Source organism: Protopterus annectens, chromosome 3.part1 (assembly GCF_019279795.1).
Source record: "Protopterus annectens isolate FY-2018-M chromosome 3.part1, PAN1.0, whole genome shotgun sequence".
Lineage (NCBI taxonomy): Eukaryota > Metazoa > Chordata > Ceratodontiformes > Protopteridae > Protopterus > Protopterus annectens.
This window is the reverse complement of record NC_056732.1, coordinates 1037241135-1037259581: the sequence shown is the minus strand read 5'-3', so window position 1 is coordinate 1037259581 and position 18447 is coordinate 1037241135. Positions and strand designations below refer to the sequence as shown.

Here is an 18447-nt window from a genome sequence, read left to right as displayed (position 1 = left end):
TGGACATTCTTAAAAACTGCCCTTTCATAATGTTATCATAGGTGTATCTTGGATGCATACTCTTTCTCGGTAGTATGTTATTTCTCCAGCAATCCTTTCTAAACAACCTTGTGTCTATTACACCATTTTCGTCTTGAATAACTCTTGTATCCAAAAAAATCTGTGGACGTGTAACTATACTTCATAAATTTTTAAAAGTTGGTACTGTCTTCTAGATAGACAGGAGACATTTCTAGTTGACTAAGATCTCCTTCCCATAATAGACAGATGTCATCAACGAATCTTTGGTACAGCCTAATGCAGCCATGGAGAGAATTGTTCTGTATCACTGGACTGATTTTTGGATATAAGAGTTATTCAAGATGAAAATGGTGTAATAGACACAAGGTTGTTAAGAAAGGATTGCTGGAAAAATAACATACTACCGAGAATGTGTATGCATCCAAGATACACCTATGATATTATTATGAAAGGGCAATTTTTAACAATGTCCAGATTACACTCAAAGGAGATGATTTCAAAGAAGCAATGGAAGACACGAGTATTCAATTTAAAAAGAGGGGAGACAAACACCAAGAGATATCCAAAATGGAACAATGCACACAAAACCAACAACAAGGTGAAGGGTTAGCATATTTAAGGGAGAAATATAATGAGATAGACGAAGGAAGAAAGTTGAGCGATAACGAAAGGGGAATAAGAATGACCCTTATTTATACTAAAGATACAGAAAAGATTTGTATTATAACGAATAACTGGAAAATACTAACATCGAATGAAGGATTAAAGCAAATAGTTGGGGATGTTCCAAAATTTTGTTTTAAGAATGAAAAGAATTTAAAACAGATCTTATGTAAATATAAGAAGCAACAGTGTGCTATAGTAATATATAGGAACTTTTCCATGTAGAAGATGCACTATGTGCAAATATATAAACACAGAAAGTAAATACACACACCCCACTTTGAAGACAACATATGAGAGTAATTTCTATGCTGACTGTACAACTAAGAACATATAATATACATTGCTACTTGCCTACAATGCGACAGTTTTTATGTAGGTAAAACTGTAAGACAATTTAAAAGAAAGAATCTCAAAACACATCAGTGATATTAGGCTGAATGACTATAAGAATCCGCTAGTGAAGCGGATAAGAGATATAACGCTGGACATTATTTTAATTTCAGGGCCTTACAGCTGGTGTTTGGCACAGAAAGAGGAGTGACTTGAGTAACATGGTTCAACTTAAAGAAATGCAGTGGATCGGCAAATTTAGAGCCTACAGAACACCAGGTTTGAGCACTGCTTTTCCTCTGAAACCAGTCTTACAGGCAATTAGGCTTAAGGAGCATTTGTGATTGGTCGAAGAAGTAGGTCAATGATTGCCACTGGAAAAAGGAGTTGTCCTGTTGATTGGCTTGAAAGTATGATTAAAAGTATGGGAAAGATGGCATGTTGCTAAATCTGATGAAGGATCATAGTTGGAGCCAAAAGCACTTATCCATTGAATAGAAGTCCATCTTTTTTTATGGTTTTAATTACGTTATTAAAGTTTTATTCAAGTTTTAATATTATCCATTGGTTTCTCTGTTCTTGAGTGAAGTGGATGCCCTGGCTTGGAACGCTTGTGCGTTTCCTGTTTGGTGTATGTATGTGTGTGTGTGTGTGTGTGTGTGTGTGTGTGTGTGTGTACAGCAAGACATTGTCCCGTTCGATTCTCAGCTAGAGCGTCTTCTGTGTGGAGGCATGCGTGAATGGGCGTACCTTCGTTGAAGGTTGTGCGTCAGGGCTGATAACTCGGCACGTAAAAATCCACTACCAAACATTAGCGGACCGGAGTTCTGCTGTGGCGACCCCTAACTGGGATAAGCCGAAAGACACAACAACAACATATATAAAATTATAATATAAAGAGAGACACACGCACACATTGTCTATGCTGTTTTGGATTATATTATACTGTTAGTACAGGATTTCAATTCTGGTATTGAGAAGATGCATTTCTCTAACCACATACCTGATAAATAATAGTAAATGAGCTATTGTAAAGTCATAGCTTTTTCTGAGTTAAGTGACCTATTTAGACAATGTATGGTTGTTCTTAGTTTAAGACGTGTTGTCTGTAGCCAAACTAGACATGATTTTGACAAATTGTCTCCCAGGTCAGAAAGTTATGAAGCTTCTCCCTCTTTCTTTCTCCTTGACAGATATGTGCTTCACATCTGACTACTCCAGCAGAAGCACAGCATCACTACCAGGCTGTATGTCGAGCCTTGTTTGCTGAAACCATGGAGCTGCGGACATTTCTATCCAAGATCAAGAATGCAAGGGAGGTAAGAGAACAGGTGACTTGTAAAATGAAGTTTATAAACACACAGACAGTGGGATTTCGTTTTACATCATACTTCTTGCTTGATATCATTATCTTATGTTTACTATCATTAAACTGAGTGATATCTGTGATAACTTGGCTGAGATTCAGAAGTAATCTGATAAATGTATTGGACCAAGCAGTATTTTAAAGGATTATGTCATAATGTGAAGTATGGACAAGTAGGGATTTATTGAATGTCTTGTGAGTTTATTTCAGACAACGTGCAAACCACATTTTTCCGCTGCATTTCAAAACTCTTAATGATATATGATCATTAAAAACATTTAATTTGTTTAGAAACGTCATAATAGCTGTTAAGTTGCAGCTGGGCACTGTTGTACGATACAACAATATGGCCAGGCAGAGGATTAAAAGGATGAATGCCTGCAGCAATCATAGCCATGCAGGTAGAAACAGATTTTGGACAGTGCTGCAGGCTAGTGTGCAGAGTTGCGATAATGCTTTTTTGTGAGAATTGCAAGGTTGTAGAATTGCTACAGTGTGTAAACATACAATAGAAAGGTTGTTCTTCTTTCGGCTTTTCCGGTTAGGGGTTGTGACAGCGGAACTACGGTCCGCTAATGATTGGCAGTAGATTTTTACAGTGCAGAGGTGCCAGCTCCACGCCCAACCTTCAACGATGGCACGCCCATTTCATGCATGTCTTTCGAATGCCACTTTACCGCGGGGAGGACATTCAGACTCCACACAGAAGGTGCTCCAGCCGAAAATCGAACGGGAGAAACTCTTGCTGTGAGGTGACAATGCTACCACTGCACCATGATTGTTACTTTGTTGTAAATGTACTAAAATGTTTTATTAAACTGGTGTTCTGACTAAGACAACAAAAACAACAGACATGATGCAATATTTCTTTTTTTGCATTAATGAATGATTAAGCTAGACTGGTGTATAAAAAGATAAGATGTAAAATCCAAAGAAATGGACTGGCACAAGGTTCTAATCCTTTATTTTAATACTGCTGAGAAGCCATTTGTATTCAGAGATGTGTGATTTACTAGTATTTGATGTCTCAGGTTTCCTTAAGATAGACAGTAAGAGAACATTAGCTCCATTGGAGGGGTTCATGTAGTCTGAAAGCTTTAGTAGACTTATGTAAAACCTGCATTGGTCCCATAAAAAGTATCTTATGTCTATGTTTCCTTGTTTTCTGACAACTGACCAATATAGCACTTTCTTTTTTTTAGATAAACACAAAGAAAAATCCAAGCGACTCTGGCGACCACACTCAATTTAATAGGTTGAAGCACTTTTCATCTGCTACAAGGCAGACTTCATCAGAACACATTAAAAAAGGAACACCAATTCTATTTAAATAGAATAAACAATCCAAAAAGCAGGATAATTAATTAACCAATTAAGTCAGCTAAACTGCTTAAAGAAACACAAAGGAAATCAAAAATTATAACACAATGAATCTAAGATATGACTGGACAAGCGTCCAGTAAATTCAACCAAAACATATACAAAACATATTTAAAAATGTCATTAGTTAGTTTGACATAATATAAAAGTAAAAGTAAATGAGCTTAAAAGGTATAAAAATGTAAATCCAACTTTACGTAAAACAAAAAAAAAAAAGGCTGACTTCAGGAATAGTCCTACAAACCTTGGGGAGCATGTCTTCACCCTTTTCCATAGTGCCCAATGCCAGACTTCAAATTAGTATATTGAAGTGATATCGGCACAGTCTTTGTAATGAGTGTTGAAGACACATTTTGTTCCAAGTGAGTCTAGCTTATGATGTAATTGTAGCATTGGTACAACTGGATCACTAGACTTGCCAGCAATAAAAGATTAACTTTTACATCTCCATGCTAAGTCAGACCTTGACAATGTATGCTTTGATGAAACCTGAATTCATAAAAGATGTCCTTCTATATCACTGTTACAGTGTTCCTTACAATAGGGATTCCCTGCCTAAGGTAGCCCGACGTTCATCCAGTATACCAAAGCCTTAGATTGTAATAGGGTCATTGTATGTCACATGAATGCTCCCCATAAGGCATAAAGATGACATACCATCCTCAGAACGTCTTTGCTGCCAGTCCAGGCCCAATCTCAGAACGTCGCTGCGGATGCTCTTTTGTCTGCTGTTTACCACACCATTTTCAGATAAGAGCCCTTTGGGGTGTTTCTTCTTAACTTCTTTTATTTACGGTTGTTGGTTTACATTTCAACCAGAAAGGGTAAATGCCAGTGTGGGAGACAGATTTTCCATAAGGATTGTCACGAGCAGTGTTTGTTTTGCTTACCTCTTGTTCTGTTTGTCAGGTGTCTTTCCCAAAAACTTTGCGTAGTTGTCTGTCCTCTTATGCTATTTATGTAGAAAACCATTGTCTTAAATTGTTTGCTCAGGGTACTATGGCAGAATTGTCCCAGCCTGTGGGTCAGCTGTCCACAAAGAAGAAGGTCAAGAAAGTTTAGTCAGATTCTTCTGCTGTACTGACTCTGCTGCACATTTTCTTAAGGCTGTTGAAAGCCCAGAGGACTAGCCAGTCTTTTAGTCGGATTCCTCTGCCATGACCACTTTAGAGGCCGGCATGAACTTGGCTTTTTTCATGTCCCTGGAGGCTCCACAGGAATCCATTTCAGATGTTTGGCGGAACCGTGGCTGATTATATCTGAAGGGCCTAGGATTGTTCCCCAGATCTTTGTTAGGGAGGAGATATTCACTACACTTATCGAATGTAGGAAAGGGTCCAAGTCTCCTAAAATTTTTAGGGCTGACATCCCTTTGAAAAAAAGAAGCAGAAGACTAAGTAAATCTCTCTTGTTCCTAAGGATCCACAGCATGAATGGCAGGATTTTACACATGGTTTGCTTATTGCCCTTATGCCTTGAAGCCCCCTCAGGGGGTTCTGTTCCTGCTCACCCTTAGTCTTCTGCTCCTCTTAATAGACCTAGGGAACAAGTTTTGCCCATTGAGGAAGTAGATTCTGATGAGGAATCTTTGGCCTATTCCTCCCAGATTCCCTTTCCCTTGGCTTATGGTTTGGAGGAAGAGGATTCTATAGCCCTGATTCTCCTTTTGAAGAGATTTCCTTTGGGGATACCATTCCCATATGGTAGATTTTAAGTGCGACTGTACCCAGGTTTCTGATGTTCAGAAGAGGTATTATGAACTCCTTTTTCAAATGGAGTCTCCCAAGCCCTTTACTGTTCCTCCTGATCTTGCTGCCTTGTTGCATACGTTATCTGCAGCTTCTCAGGCTCTCGATTCCCAGCCCCCTGCTTCTAAACATCCTGATAGATTTTATAAAGTGCCTGAGCATAGCAAATTTCTTTACAAATGTCCCTTAGCTGGCACTTCTGTTATATCTGTCTCTTCGGCTGATAAACTCTCAAGTTTTTACCTTCTGCTAAGCTACTTCCCTCTGACAAGGACCGTATAACTATGGAACTGTCGTGTAAGAAAGTGTGTACTGCTACCCAGACCCATCTGTCCAGGTATATTTTGGCTGTTCTGTCTCAGGCTTTTCAGATCTTCCTGATTCTGAGGGGAAGACTTCAGCCTTCTCTTTGTTAGGGTCCTCTTCTCAAGTGGCTCGCCATTCCATTAAATGCAGTTATGATGCAGCTGATGCCTTGTCTAGCGGTACTGCATTTGGCTCTGTGTTGATGAGGTACTTGCTGTCTGCCTGATTATATCAAGGCCAAGCTGATGGTTGCTCCTTCTGACAATCAAAATCTATTTGGTTCTGTTGCTGCTGACCTTTTTAAATCCTTTTGGGAAATGGGTATGGCTATGCAGGAATTTAAACATATTTTTGTCTTCTCTGTTCCTAAATTTCAGCCTGCCTTTGTCCGTAGACGGTCTTGCTTTCCTCCCAAGGGTAAAAAGGGTTGTAGAAGGACTCCTCCTGCTAAGTCTACTCAGACTTCTACAGCTCAGAATTCTTTTTTTCCAGACAAGCCAGGTTCTGTTTGACCATCTTCTTCCCTCCCTCCTCAGCCAAGTTCCACTTTCTCTTCATCTTTCCATGTCCCTTCCAAATTGGTTACAGATCACTCAGGACTCATGGTTTCTATCCATCATTTGTTAGGGGTATTAAATGGTTTGGAAATCCCTTCCCCTTTTTAGGCATTCCTCAACCTCCTTAGAAACAGCTCTCCTTTTTTCCCAGATGTTCTTCAGAGCTTTTTGTCTCAGGGAACCATCCAAGCAGCTTTGAATCCTCAAAAGGGGAATGGATTTTATTCCAGGATGTTTCTGGTTCCCAGGAAAGAAGTCACCTGGAGACCCATTCTGGATCTGTCCCAACTCAACACCTTTCTGAAGGTTGCTTCATTTTGAATGTTGTCCCTTCAAACGTTGTTTCCTCTTTTTCCTCAGACTTTCCTAGTCTCTTTGGATCTCAAGGATGCCTGTCGCCATATTCCTATTCATCATTTTTGTGTTTCCTTGCATTTTCAGTTCTTTGCTTTGCCCTTTGGCCTTTCTACTGCCTAAGGGTCTTCACCAAATGTCTCACTCCTGTGATTGTTTTCTGTAGGATGAGGGGAATACAGATCTTTCCTTATTTGTATGACCTGCTCATTCAGGCTTCTTCTCCAGAGATGCCACTTCAGTAGCTTCACTATACTGTTTGTCTTCTGCAAAGCGTGCAGTTTACAATGAACTTCCAAAAATCCTTCCTGACTCCTTCTAAGGATAATGTATTTCTTGGCTGCTTGCTATAGAACATTCCAATGCTGGCATCCCTGCTTCCTCCCAAGGCTTTGAGTCTGATTGCATTCTTTCAATCCCTTCTTATTCTGGCCTCCATAACAGCCAGAGAGTTTCTAAAGGCTCTAGGGTTACATAGCTTCCACCATTCCTGTGCTTCCTCTGGCCAGACTTCATATGAGAAAGCTTCAGTGGTTCCTAAAGTCAGTCTGGCTTCAACATTCTCATCCTTCAGACTTTCCAGTTCCTCTTCCCTCATGCATGCCTCTCAACTGTACAGATTTTTGCCTCATTTTTGCTCCATTTTTCATAAAATTGTTGTTTTCTGGTAAATTATTGGTGAATTAATGACTGCAGTCAGAAAATGACAGACATTTGAGTTTGACTTCATATCCTGTCATTTTATTAACTTTCTTGAGTTTGTAAGAACAATATTTAAAAATTGTCCCTGTTTTTGGACCTTTGTCCCCTGATTTTTTATGGCTTTGTCCAGATTTCTTGCTTTGAGAGGTAGAGAGGTATGCCCTCATGTTTCAAGTTAGAGCTTCAGCGCTGGATTCATAAACTGTCCCTCAACCCAGGGCCTCCTTTTCGGCATCCAGTCCCTGCTCAGGAACTCTTTTTGGATGCCTCAGACATGGACTGAGGAGCTTCCTTTGTCCTTATGAAGGTTCAGGGCCTTTGGTCTCTTCTTCAAGGGAAGGAACTTATCAGTGTCAGAGAGATGAGAGCTCTTCTCCTGGCTCTTCAGGCCCTCCATTCTCCCTTCTTTTCAGGGCCCCTCAAAATCTTCACAGATAATACCACAGTGATGTGGTACATTAAGTAAGGTGGGGGGCATGGTCTTACCTTTTGTGCAAACTAGTTCTTAAGGATTTGGATCTGGCTGTCCAGTATCAGGTGACTTTTCAGGCTGTTTATATTCCTTCAGGTTGGAACATTGTGGCAAACTCTCTGAGCAGGTCTAGAACAGACTCATGAGTGGATGCTTCACAGAGATGTATTTCTGGACATAGTCCACTAGTGAGGTACTCCTCGGGTAGATCTTTTTACCTCCCGTCTGAACAGACAACTTCCCTTCTTCTGCATCAGAGTCCCATGTCCTCTGTTTTGGAAAGTGGGCACCATCTTTTTCCTGGAAGGGAATGTTTCTTTATGGCTTCCCTCCCCTTCCTCTCATGTCGAAGGTCCAGTTCAAAATAGAACAAGACTCTTCCAAAATCTTGTTGGTGACTTCCTTTTGGCCCAGACAGCATTGGTTCCCTCTTCTACATTTAGCCAAGGGCAAGCATCGCAGGTTGCCTCATAGGGTGGTCTTAATCACACAGGACAAGGGGTCTGTCATCCATCTCCACTTATCCACTCTTCAGTTGATACTATGCGTGAGTGGGTGATAAGGTTTTGATCCCTTTTAGATACCTTTTTTTCTGCGGACGTGCTTTGGATTCTGCTGGAGGCTAGAAAACCCACTACCAGCCTTCCATTGTATGGAGGGCTTTCTACACGGCCCACCTCATAAGTAAGGGTATTTCATCCAGGAACAAAGAGGTCATAACATCCCTGTACTCCTCCTATATTGGACCCATTATTGAGTACAATGCCCCCTTTGGCATGTATATTGCCAAGCACATACAACAGTTGGAGAGACCACAGAGGTGCCTGACCAGGAAAATCCAGGGTCTCAAGCACCTATCCTGTACAGATAGGCTAAAAGCCCTGTCCCTCTACTCAGTCTCATACAGACTGCTAAGAGGTAACCTGTGTCTGGCATACAAGGCCATCTCAGACTGTACCTTGATGGAGTTGCTGCATATCCATAAGTCAAACTCCACTTGCGCAACTCGCACGCAAGGCCTCAACCTGGTCTGTGACATTAATAGAACTTGTTGATGGAATAGATGTGTCCCAATGACTCCCCCATCTGTGGAATAGACTCCTTCTCCATGTTAAGCAGACTGCCTCACTAGCCCTGTTTGAGGAACCTGAATGGGTAACAGAAAATATACCCCTGGGATCCCACCTCTGGCCCTGTTGGACAGGGATAAAAGGTGCTGACTTTGTGGGAACATGGGTGAAATTCTTGGCTAGGCTTATAGGTTGGTACTGGGCTATCTGCCCGAAGGCATATATTAGCCCAGCCACGTTGTGCGGTATTCACCGCCCCTTTAGTAGTTCCCTAGACCTTTGTACTAGCAGCTAGTACCCTTGGCCCCTATCTAGTAGTGCTGTTGGTGTGATCCCCGGTGTGAACTTTGTTACCCATCCACTCATCAAGGTTCCTCTTAAAGAGTGATAGTGAGGGGCTCTGTCTTATGTAGATCGGGACCCTGTTCCATGGTAAGGGAAGTCTCTGCGAAGGGAATCTATCCCTCCAGCATGTTCTATTCATTGTTGTGTTGAGGTTTATATCCCTAGAGCGTGTAGCTCGAGTAGATTTGGTTTTGCTAAGATGGAGCATGTTCAACAATTCTGGGTTGGACATGGCTCTGTACGTTAGACAGAGATTGCCTCTGAGAAAGTGGTATGCAACAGAGAACAGTCTTAGCTTTTTCAATCGTGCTGCATAGGGCAACTGTTTGAGGCCAGTAATCCTCTTGGTTAGGTGCCTTTGTGGTCTCTCCAGCTGCTGGAGATGTCTAGCCAGGTACATTCCAATTGGTGCATTGTACTCAATAATGGGTCTAATGTGGGAAGAGTAGAGGTGCACCATTACATCCTTAGATCTTGATGTGAACCCTTTCGTGATCAGATGGGTCACATAGAAGGATTTTCTAACCACTTTGGCAACATGGTTATCAAAGGAAAGCTGACTATCTACTTGGGTCCCTAGATCCCTTATTTCTTCTTCAGATTTCAGGGGATTACCTCCTATGTTGTAGTTTTGGGTACTCTGTTTTTCCAAAGGGGATTACTACGCATTTTTTTGCATTTAGCTTGAGACCATGGCTTTGACACCATGCATCAGTCTCATTTAGGCCCTTCTGGAGGATCTCCATGTTGGCCGGAGACTCTATTATAGCACCCAGTTTGCAGTCGTCCGCACACTTAGTCAGCCACAGCCCTTCCGTGCTTGCCTGTACGTCTGAGAAGTATATGCCAAACAGGAGGGGCCCCAGAACAGAGCCCTGAGGCACACCACTTGTTACTGGTCTGGATTCAGACATAGATCCTGCTACTCTTACTTTATGGGATCTGTCTGAGAGCCAGTTTGTGATCCATTTTGTGACATAAGGGTTTATGCCCAGGCTGGTGAGCTTATCAATAATACCTGAATGGGGAATGGTGTCAAATGCTTTAGCAAGGTCAAGGTAAGCCGTGTGTACCTCCTTTCCCTTATCTGTAGCCTGAGTAACTGTCTCAAAGAAATCCACCAGGTTCAGGAGGCATGATCTGCCCTTGACGAAGCCGAATTGTGTGGGGTCCAGCGACTGGAGGTTCCCAATCTCTCCATTTATGAGTTCCATAATGATTCGCTCCATAGCCTTACCGATCAGACTGGTCAGGCTTATTGGTCGGTAGTTCCTAGGGTCAGTTGTGGCCCCACCCTTATGTAGCGGGACCACCATTGCCATGCACCTTTCTATGGGCACATATCCTGTGGAGAGGCTGAGACTGAACAGGGTATTAAGATGCGGGGTTAATTCCTTTTGGAGCTCGCGTTTGACACAGCCTGGGACATCATCTGGTCCCATGGAGGCAGTGTTTTTAGCTGTAGATAGAACCTTGTTAACCAATGTATCAGTAATAATTGGACTTGCACAATCCCCTAGAATGGTAATAGGCCCTGTAGGTGGTGGTGGTGGTGGTGGTGGTGGGGGATTTGTTCCATTTTGTACTAGCTCAGAACAGACTTGAGCTTTGCCATTTAGGTTTTTGATGTAGCCATAGAAGGCCTTATGGTTATCCTTGGCAACTTTCTTTTCAAAATTAGCTTTAGTTGAATTGATGAGGGCCCTCAATTTCTTACTAATGCTGATCAGGGATGCTTTTTCTACTTGAGATTTGGCTTTTTTGTACAAGTCTCCTCCTTTTATTGTAAAGTTTGCTTATGGTCGGGGTCCACCAAACTGGTTTCTTCTTGCTTGAGGAAGGAGTCTTGGTTTTATTTGGGATAGCATGGTCCATGCAATCCTGAAGATGCATATAGAGTGCCTTGGTGTAGGATTCTGTATCCTGGATATCATTATCCTTCTGTAAGGGAATAGTGAAGCTTTCCACTTTGGATGCAAGTAGTTTGAAGTTTGCTTTAGAAAGGTTTTTGACTATGGTTTCTTTGATTGGGGGAGGTGGAGGAGTGAGGATGTCCAGAGTTATCAGTTTGTGGTCGGATCTAACCAAGGAGGGGGTGATAACGGGTGTGGTACAATGGGTGCCCATATTTGTGATGATTAAATCCAATATGTTGTCCCCTCTAGTGGGGGAACATACTAGTTGTTCAGGGGCATTTGAATTTATAAATTCTATGAATCGCTGAGCATGAACATAACATTGTTAGTTCACCCAGTCTGTACCAGGGTAGTTGAAATCACCCAAGATTATGGTGTTGGGTAGGACCTTTATTTTTTCCAGTGTCTCAAGGAATGCAGAGTGAGCATCTTGGGACATGGTGGGCGATCTATAACCGGCTACGACTTGAAATGTGGTTTTGCCTGCTGATAGTTGCGCATGGATGATCTCTGGGGCATCATGCTGCGCTACTAACCTGGAGATATGGGTATCCTTGATGAATATGGATACACCTCCGCCCTTTGTACTGCGATCCGGTAACTGAGGCCGGAAGGTACGATATGGATTGTAACCTGGCAGTGCTGGGGTGCTCTCTTGAGCCTTGAACCAGGTTTCCGTCACTGCACAAACATCCATTTTCTCCATGCTGAGGAGAGCCTCGAGTGTATGCATTTTGAGGTTGAGACTTGCGTTGAGTAGTATTACCCTTAGTTTTTGGTTACCTGTGCTGGTTACGGTGGTTGGTTTGTCCTTTGAGCCTTGTCTAAAAACGGCACTATGGGGACGGCAAGAGCCTTGGCCAGTATTCGAAAACCTAGGGGTGACAGATGCAACCCATCTCTGGCAAAACAGCGAGGCTTGTCTATCATGTCATCCCAGGCAGACAGACACTGGATCCCCTTAGAATGACACCAGAAGCTTAGCCAATTGTTGAAATTGATCATTTTGTCTTTGTATTGTGGTATCATTCTAGGTGGAGGTAGTATGCTACTCAAGGTCAGGGTCATACCAGCTTGGGCTACATGATCAGAGAGCTCCTCAACGTCTCTTTTCATGTAGTCCAGGGAGGTGCGTCTTAGATCATTCACACCAACATGTACAATGACAGTGTCATACTTGTACTTGTTCTGGTGTGACCCAAGTGCCTGTGTTATGTGGCGGATCCGAGCACCCGACAGGCAGCTGACAGTAACCTTCTCCTTGTTCAGCCTGGTGAGTGGAACATCCGTGTGCCTTACTATAGAGTCTCCTATTACTAGCGTGTTAGGTATGGTGTTTTGCCTTAAGGGCTGTTGTGATGCCCACTGCTGAGGTGAATTATGTGTTTTCTGGCTTGTGTCTGGGGGTGCAGGTTCCTTGCTTGTCTGCTTTGGAGGGCACTGTTTCTTTTTCAGATTGGTACCTAGTGCCTCCGAATATGTTTTTGTGTATTTATGCGTATGTTTTGCCAGTGCTTGTTTTGTAGATTCATGAGTGACAGGTGGTGTGATGCAAGTGTGTCCCTTATCCTCTTTACTGTCTGTTACAGTCATGGGTTGAGAGCGCTTAGCCTCCAGTCTGGCTGTGTATTTGCATCTTTCACAAGTGTTTGTGTCTAGACGTAAGAGGAGAGGGTTGTCTGTATACATGAGGCAGTTGTGACACTGCCTCAGGATGCCCAATTCCACCAGATGAACTGGAGAGCACACCTGATGCTGACCTCTGGACATGCTTTGAAGAGTAAATTGAACTTTCTGCAGACGATCAAGGGTCTTATGCTATATTATAATAGTGCCGTCTAGGAAATTTAGGAGGTTAGGACAAGTGCTGATTTCTGTTTTGCAAGTGCTGCAATAAGAGCAGCTGATCTGAAGCGCTTGAGTTGAGGCTTGCCTAGTTCTAAGGGAAAATTTACAGTGCAGACTTTGTGGGGCCAGGAATAGTATACCCCAGCTAACCGGCGCTGCCCGACACTGCTCTGTGCGCAAGATTTGCAGGGTTTTTCCTCTAGATAAGTGACGAAAGTGAGTACAAGAGCTGTTTTTCTCTAAGCAAGTGAGAAAAGCAAGTACAAAAACTGTTTTACTCTAGGTAATGAGGAAGATAGAGTGCTATAGTAATTAGTAGCTTATTTAGTGCTTACAAGTTCTGAACAAGTGCTGAGCATGAACAAGCAAATTTAAGGGCTAAAACTAAGAATCTGTATCTGCACTAGATGAGGACCTGAGGGCCAGTAGTCTAGTATCATCATATGAACCAGGAAATCTTATTTATCCAAATGGAAGAGATTTTCTGTTTGGTGCCTTGCTGGTAACCTCTATCACTTTTCTGTGGAAGTTCTTTGTTTTTTGTTTGTGTGAGTTGCTCAATGCTGGGTTTGGTGTACTCTTCTGTTAAAGCCTACCTGTCTGCCATTTCTGCTTGTCTGTCTTTGTCTCCTCTGTTGGCTTCCAGATTTAAGACAAATTGACTCTGGTTCCTTTTGAACCTGTAACTTCAGCTTCCTAATAGCATTGTTCTTGGAAGACTGTCCTTCATTTGGCCCTTACCTCAGACAGACTGGTGTCTGAGCTGCAGGCCATTGTGTCTGTTCCCCCTTGTTTAGTTTTTCATAAGGACACAATGTCTCTTCATACTAACTGTTCTTTTATGCCCAAAATGGTTAATGAGTTGTCTCTTAGTCAGTCTATTTATTTGTCGACTTTTTTTTTATCCGCAGACTGCTAGTGAGAAGGTTCTTCACACCTTGGATTTGCATAGACAACTCTGATATTATTTGGATAAAACTAAAGCCATTCATAAATCTGAAAACGTTTTGTTTCCTTTCATCCTAGGTCTTTGGGTTTGGCTGTTTCTAAGCACACTGTTTCTTCATGGATAACCAAGGCCATTTTCTTTTGTTGTTATTTTCTTGGGAAAAAAACTTTCTTCTTCTGTTAATGCTCAAGCTACAAGGGCTGTGGCTTCTTCTGGTGCTTTTTTCAAAGGATTGGTTTTCAACTCCATCCTTGAGGCAGCTACTTGGACTTTTGCGTGTACTTTTACCAAGCACTATAAGTTGGATATGGTTCCCAGGGTGAGACTCTGCTGAACCTTCCTCCTGAACATTTGTATTCTCCCCCATCGTAAAGAATACTGCAACATTGTTATAGAAGGACATAGGACAGGTCTGTAAAATCTTACCATAACAGTAAATGTCCTCTTCACTATTGCAGTATTTGCTCCCTCCCCTGTTTGTTTTTTCTGTCTGGATGCACATGTTCCTTTTTTTTTTTTCCTCTCTTTGTACCATTGTTCCTCCTGGGACTTTTCAGTTCTGAGGATGGTACATCCGTATATCACATTGATCCCCTACACCGTGTGCAGGTCGCATACATGTGACGTACAACGTCCCTATTACAACCTAAGGTTTCAGTATACGGACCGGATAAAGGGCTGCCCTAGGCAGGGATTTTCTTTTGAGAGGAATACTGCAACAATGAAGAGAAGGACATCTACTACTATTATAGTAAGATTTTACACAACTGTATTTTCAGGTTTAGTGACTTCCCATCTCACAGGAAGTATCACTTTCAGCTCAAACAAATGTTAGTCTTTTACTTAGATTAGGCTGTGATGCCTATCCTACTCTGTATTGAGCAATTTTGATAAGACAGTTCAGTGGCAGTGGGGTACGTCATCCAGGGGAAGCAACCCACTTTATCCCTCTTTGCAGACTTCCTATGATTGATTGAGAATGGACTATTGCGATGTCTCTCTACTTCCACATAGTGTGATGTTCTTCGTGTTCCACTGTTGCAGTCATTACATTTGGGTTGTCTGCTTGCCGGTAGCCTTCACCCAGACTGATTATCAAAGTCTTGGGTCCTGCATCGGACGCTGTCTCTTCTTCCATGATGTCAGGTAGTCAGGGGTGTAAAGCATGCAGCCAACACCATTACATCAGTCTTTCTTGCCGTGCTGTGCTCGAAGCAGAAGCAGTTCACATGTGCTGGTCAGCCGACTCCTGAAATTTTCGTTTTCAAGTTTCAGAACCAAAGTCTTCAAAAAAGCTAAGTACCCTGTTGGGGATCCTTTTTCTTGCTATAAACTGATGTCAGTAAAAGTTAATTATATTATCTGTGGAAAGCAAATACCTCATAAAGATTTTCATTCGTATTGCATTCCTTGTCTAGGCCCAGACCACGACGTCCCTCGCTGTTGGTTTTGTGCCTTATTCAATACTCAAACTATTCATCGTCTGTTCATTTTTGCAGCAAACTATTTTGGTATTTGGTTTAATTATCCAGAAATGGCTTCAGTAAGCCATCCGACTTCTGACATTCCAAAAAAACGTAAAGATAAAGACAGAGACAAGACTGCATAGGTCCAAAGCTGCCGACGACACTTCCATTAAACTAGTCGGCAGTTCGCTGGTACTCAGTGAGGTGCTTTCGCAGCCCCTGATACCTGCTACTTCTGATTCATAGGCCTCTACTGAGACCCATTCAGAGTCCGGTATGCTGCGAGATGCTTCTTCGACTGTGGAACCTGTGGATGTCTCTACCTTGGATGGGTCCGGAGCTGCTGTGCAGGCACCAGCTTCTGAGGGTGTATTTAGGCCTACGGATTTGCATTTCAAACCGACGCCATCTTCTTCTCCAAGGCCTAAAACTCGACACATGCCTAGAAAACCAAAGTCCAAACCCTCATGGTCAGGCATATGCCTAAAAAACAAATGATAAGAATGGCTGAAGACCTTATTACTCTAATTAGGGGAAGCCAGCATTCTCCCTCCAAGAGACCTAGAACTGATTTTCCTTCTGATCAGGTTTCTGAAATTTCTGATATTCGTGTTACACTGCTGCAGTCATCACACTTGGGTTATCCTGCCGTCAGGCGGTCCCGCAGTCGGCCAGAGTTCCAAAGTCTTCGTCCGGCGTCGGTTGCTGTCGCTTCTTCCCTGACGTCCGTGCGCCAGGGGTATATAAGAGGCATCAGACGCCATTTTCTTCAGTCTTTCTTGCCGCGTGGTGCCCGAAGCAGAAGCAGTTCGCAAGTGCCGGTCGGCCGACTCCTGAGATTTTCAAATCGAATTTCAGACCGAAGTCTTCAATAAAGCTAAGTACCCCATTGGGGAACCTTTTCTTGCCTCAGTCCGATGTCAGAAAAAGTTAACAATTGCATTTCTTGTGGGAAGCAAATACCTCATAAGGACTTTCATTCTTATTGTATTCCTTGCCTAGGCCCAGACCGCGATGTCACAGGTTGTCGGTTTTGTACTGGGTTTAATAAACGAACTATTAAACGTCTGTTTGATTTTGCCCGACATTATTTTGGTAGGAAATTTAATTATACCATGCCGTCGGAGCAACCGACGACTGGAATGCATAAAAAACACAAAGATAAGGACAGGCAGCTGAGACCCAAACCAGACTCTGAACAGTCGCCGGTTCTCCGGTTTTCAGTGAGGCGCCTACGCAGCCCCTGACAACCGCTGATTTAGAACCCCAGGCGACATCCGATTTCCAAGCGGAGATTGCTAGGCCTCCACAACCTTTACCTTTAGGCCCTTCCGACTCCATGCCTGAAGGAGATTCCGGTGCAGTTGAAATGCCTTCGGTTGCAGAAGGTGTCTTCAGACCTGACTACACTCACTATTAAATCCTATGCAAAGCTGAAAACTCCTTTAAAAACAAAGAAGACTGTACAGCAGTCTCCAGTACAAGGCCCCATGCCTAAGAAACAGATGCTTAAGATGGTTGAAGACTTAATTACCCTAATCAGGGGTTCCCATCCCCCTCCTGATAAAAGGCTAAGACAGGACGACGACTACGCTTCCTCTGACCAGGTTTCAATTTCCTCAGACTCTTCTGAGGAACAGGAATATTCCTTTCCCCCTTATGAAGACTCTGATGCTGAAGAGTCTATCCCTTCTGCATCTCCCCCAGAAGACTACTCTTTTGGGGAAACCTTACATACCATGAGGGAACGTTTCCACTGGGAAGGCCAGGATTACTCTGATTCTAAGAAAAGGCTCCTAGAGTTCCTTTTACTACCCCAGCACAGACCACTTGCTATTCCACCCGTGTTAGACATTGTGGATGATGTTTATTCAGAATCTAGCCTTAACCCAGATTCACTACCTCCTGCACCAGCCAAACCAGACAGATACTACAGAGTCTCTGACTCACACAAATTCCTATATAAAAGCCCTGTTGCTGATCCAGAAACCATTTCCCAGGGTCCCAAAGGGGTTAAGGCCTCTATTGCTAAAAATCCTGTGCCCTCTGAAAGGAATTCTAGAGCACTAGACAGATGGGGAAAGAAAGTATGTACCTCAGCTATTCTAGCTATGAGGGCCTTAAATTGTCAGTTTCACATGCTGAAATATGAACAATATTTGATTTCTCAATTGAAACAAAAAATGCTCGCACATACAGAACAGCCTGATTACAAGGAAATGCAAGATTTGTTACATGCAGCTGAACCAAGTGAGAAAACATACTTTGCAATGTAGATTAGATTCATTGGAAGCTTCTTGTAGAGCAGCAGTGACAGGGTCTGTCATACGTAGGCATGCTTGGTTAAAAGAACAAACTTTACCTGATCATGTTAAAGCAAAGTTATTGGATGCACCTTTACAGCAGGATGTTTTATTTGGTGTAAAAGCAGAAGAGGTTTTAAAGAAAATGGAGGATAGGGCAAAATCTATGCAGACGGCCAAGGATTTTTTTTACAGGTTCAACCCCCTCGTTTCAGCAGAAATTGGCCAACCAAAAACTGGTCCTTTCCAGCTTCTGCCAGACCACAGAGGGGCAGATACAGACACCCAAGGGGCAGAGGCCAGTGACAAGGCTCTTACCAGCCTCGACAATGGGGTGCCACAACCTAAAAAGGAGAAGACAGGTCTCAAACTGCCAGAAGACAAACACAATGACTTACCCCTCAGACTACCAAGCAAAACCCTCTTGGCAGCTCCCTTGGGGGGAAAACTAGCACTTTTTGCAGACAACTGGCACATCATCACAAAAGACAAATGTGTCCTAAATATTGTATCTCAAGGATACAGATTCCACTTTCACACTTTGCCAAGGATAAAAGGAATGCCAAACCCTCCACCAAATCAGTGGGCAGAGGCTCAAAAGCAAATTTCAGCTCTCATGGACATGAGAGCCATTCAACAGGTTCCTAC

The 18447-nt window shown here is 42.8% G+C and overlaps 1 protein-coding gene across 1 annotated transcript in view; it reads left to right on the top strand.

The window, feature by feature from the left end:
* Positions 1-18447, top strand: part of LOC122797746 (protein spire homolog 1-like) — a 966788-nt gene that overhangs the window by 902060 nt on the left and 46281 nt on the right. Inside the window, exon 4 of the mRNA XM_044066271.1 lies at positions 2211-2336. Coding sequence (XP_043922206.1) covers positions 2211-2336 — 126 coding nt within the window. The remainder of the gene's footprint in view (positions 1-2210; positions 2337-18447) is intronic.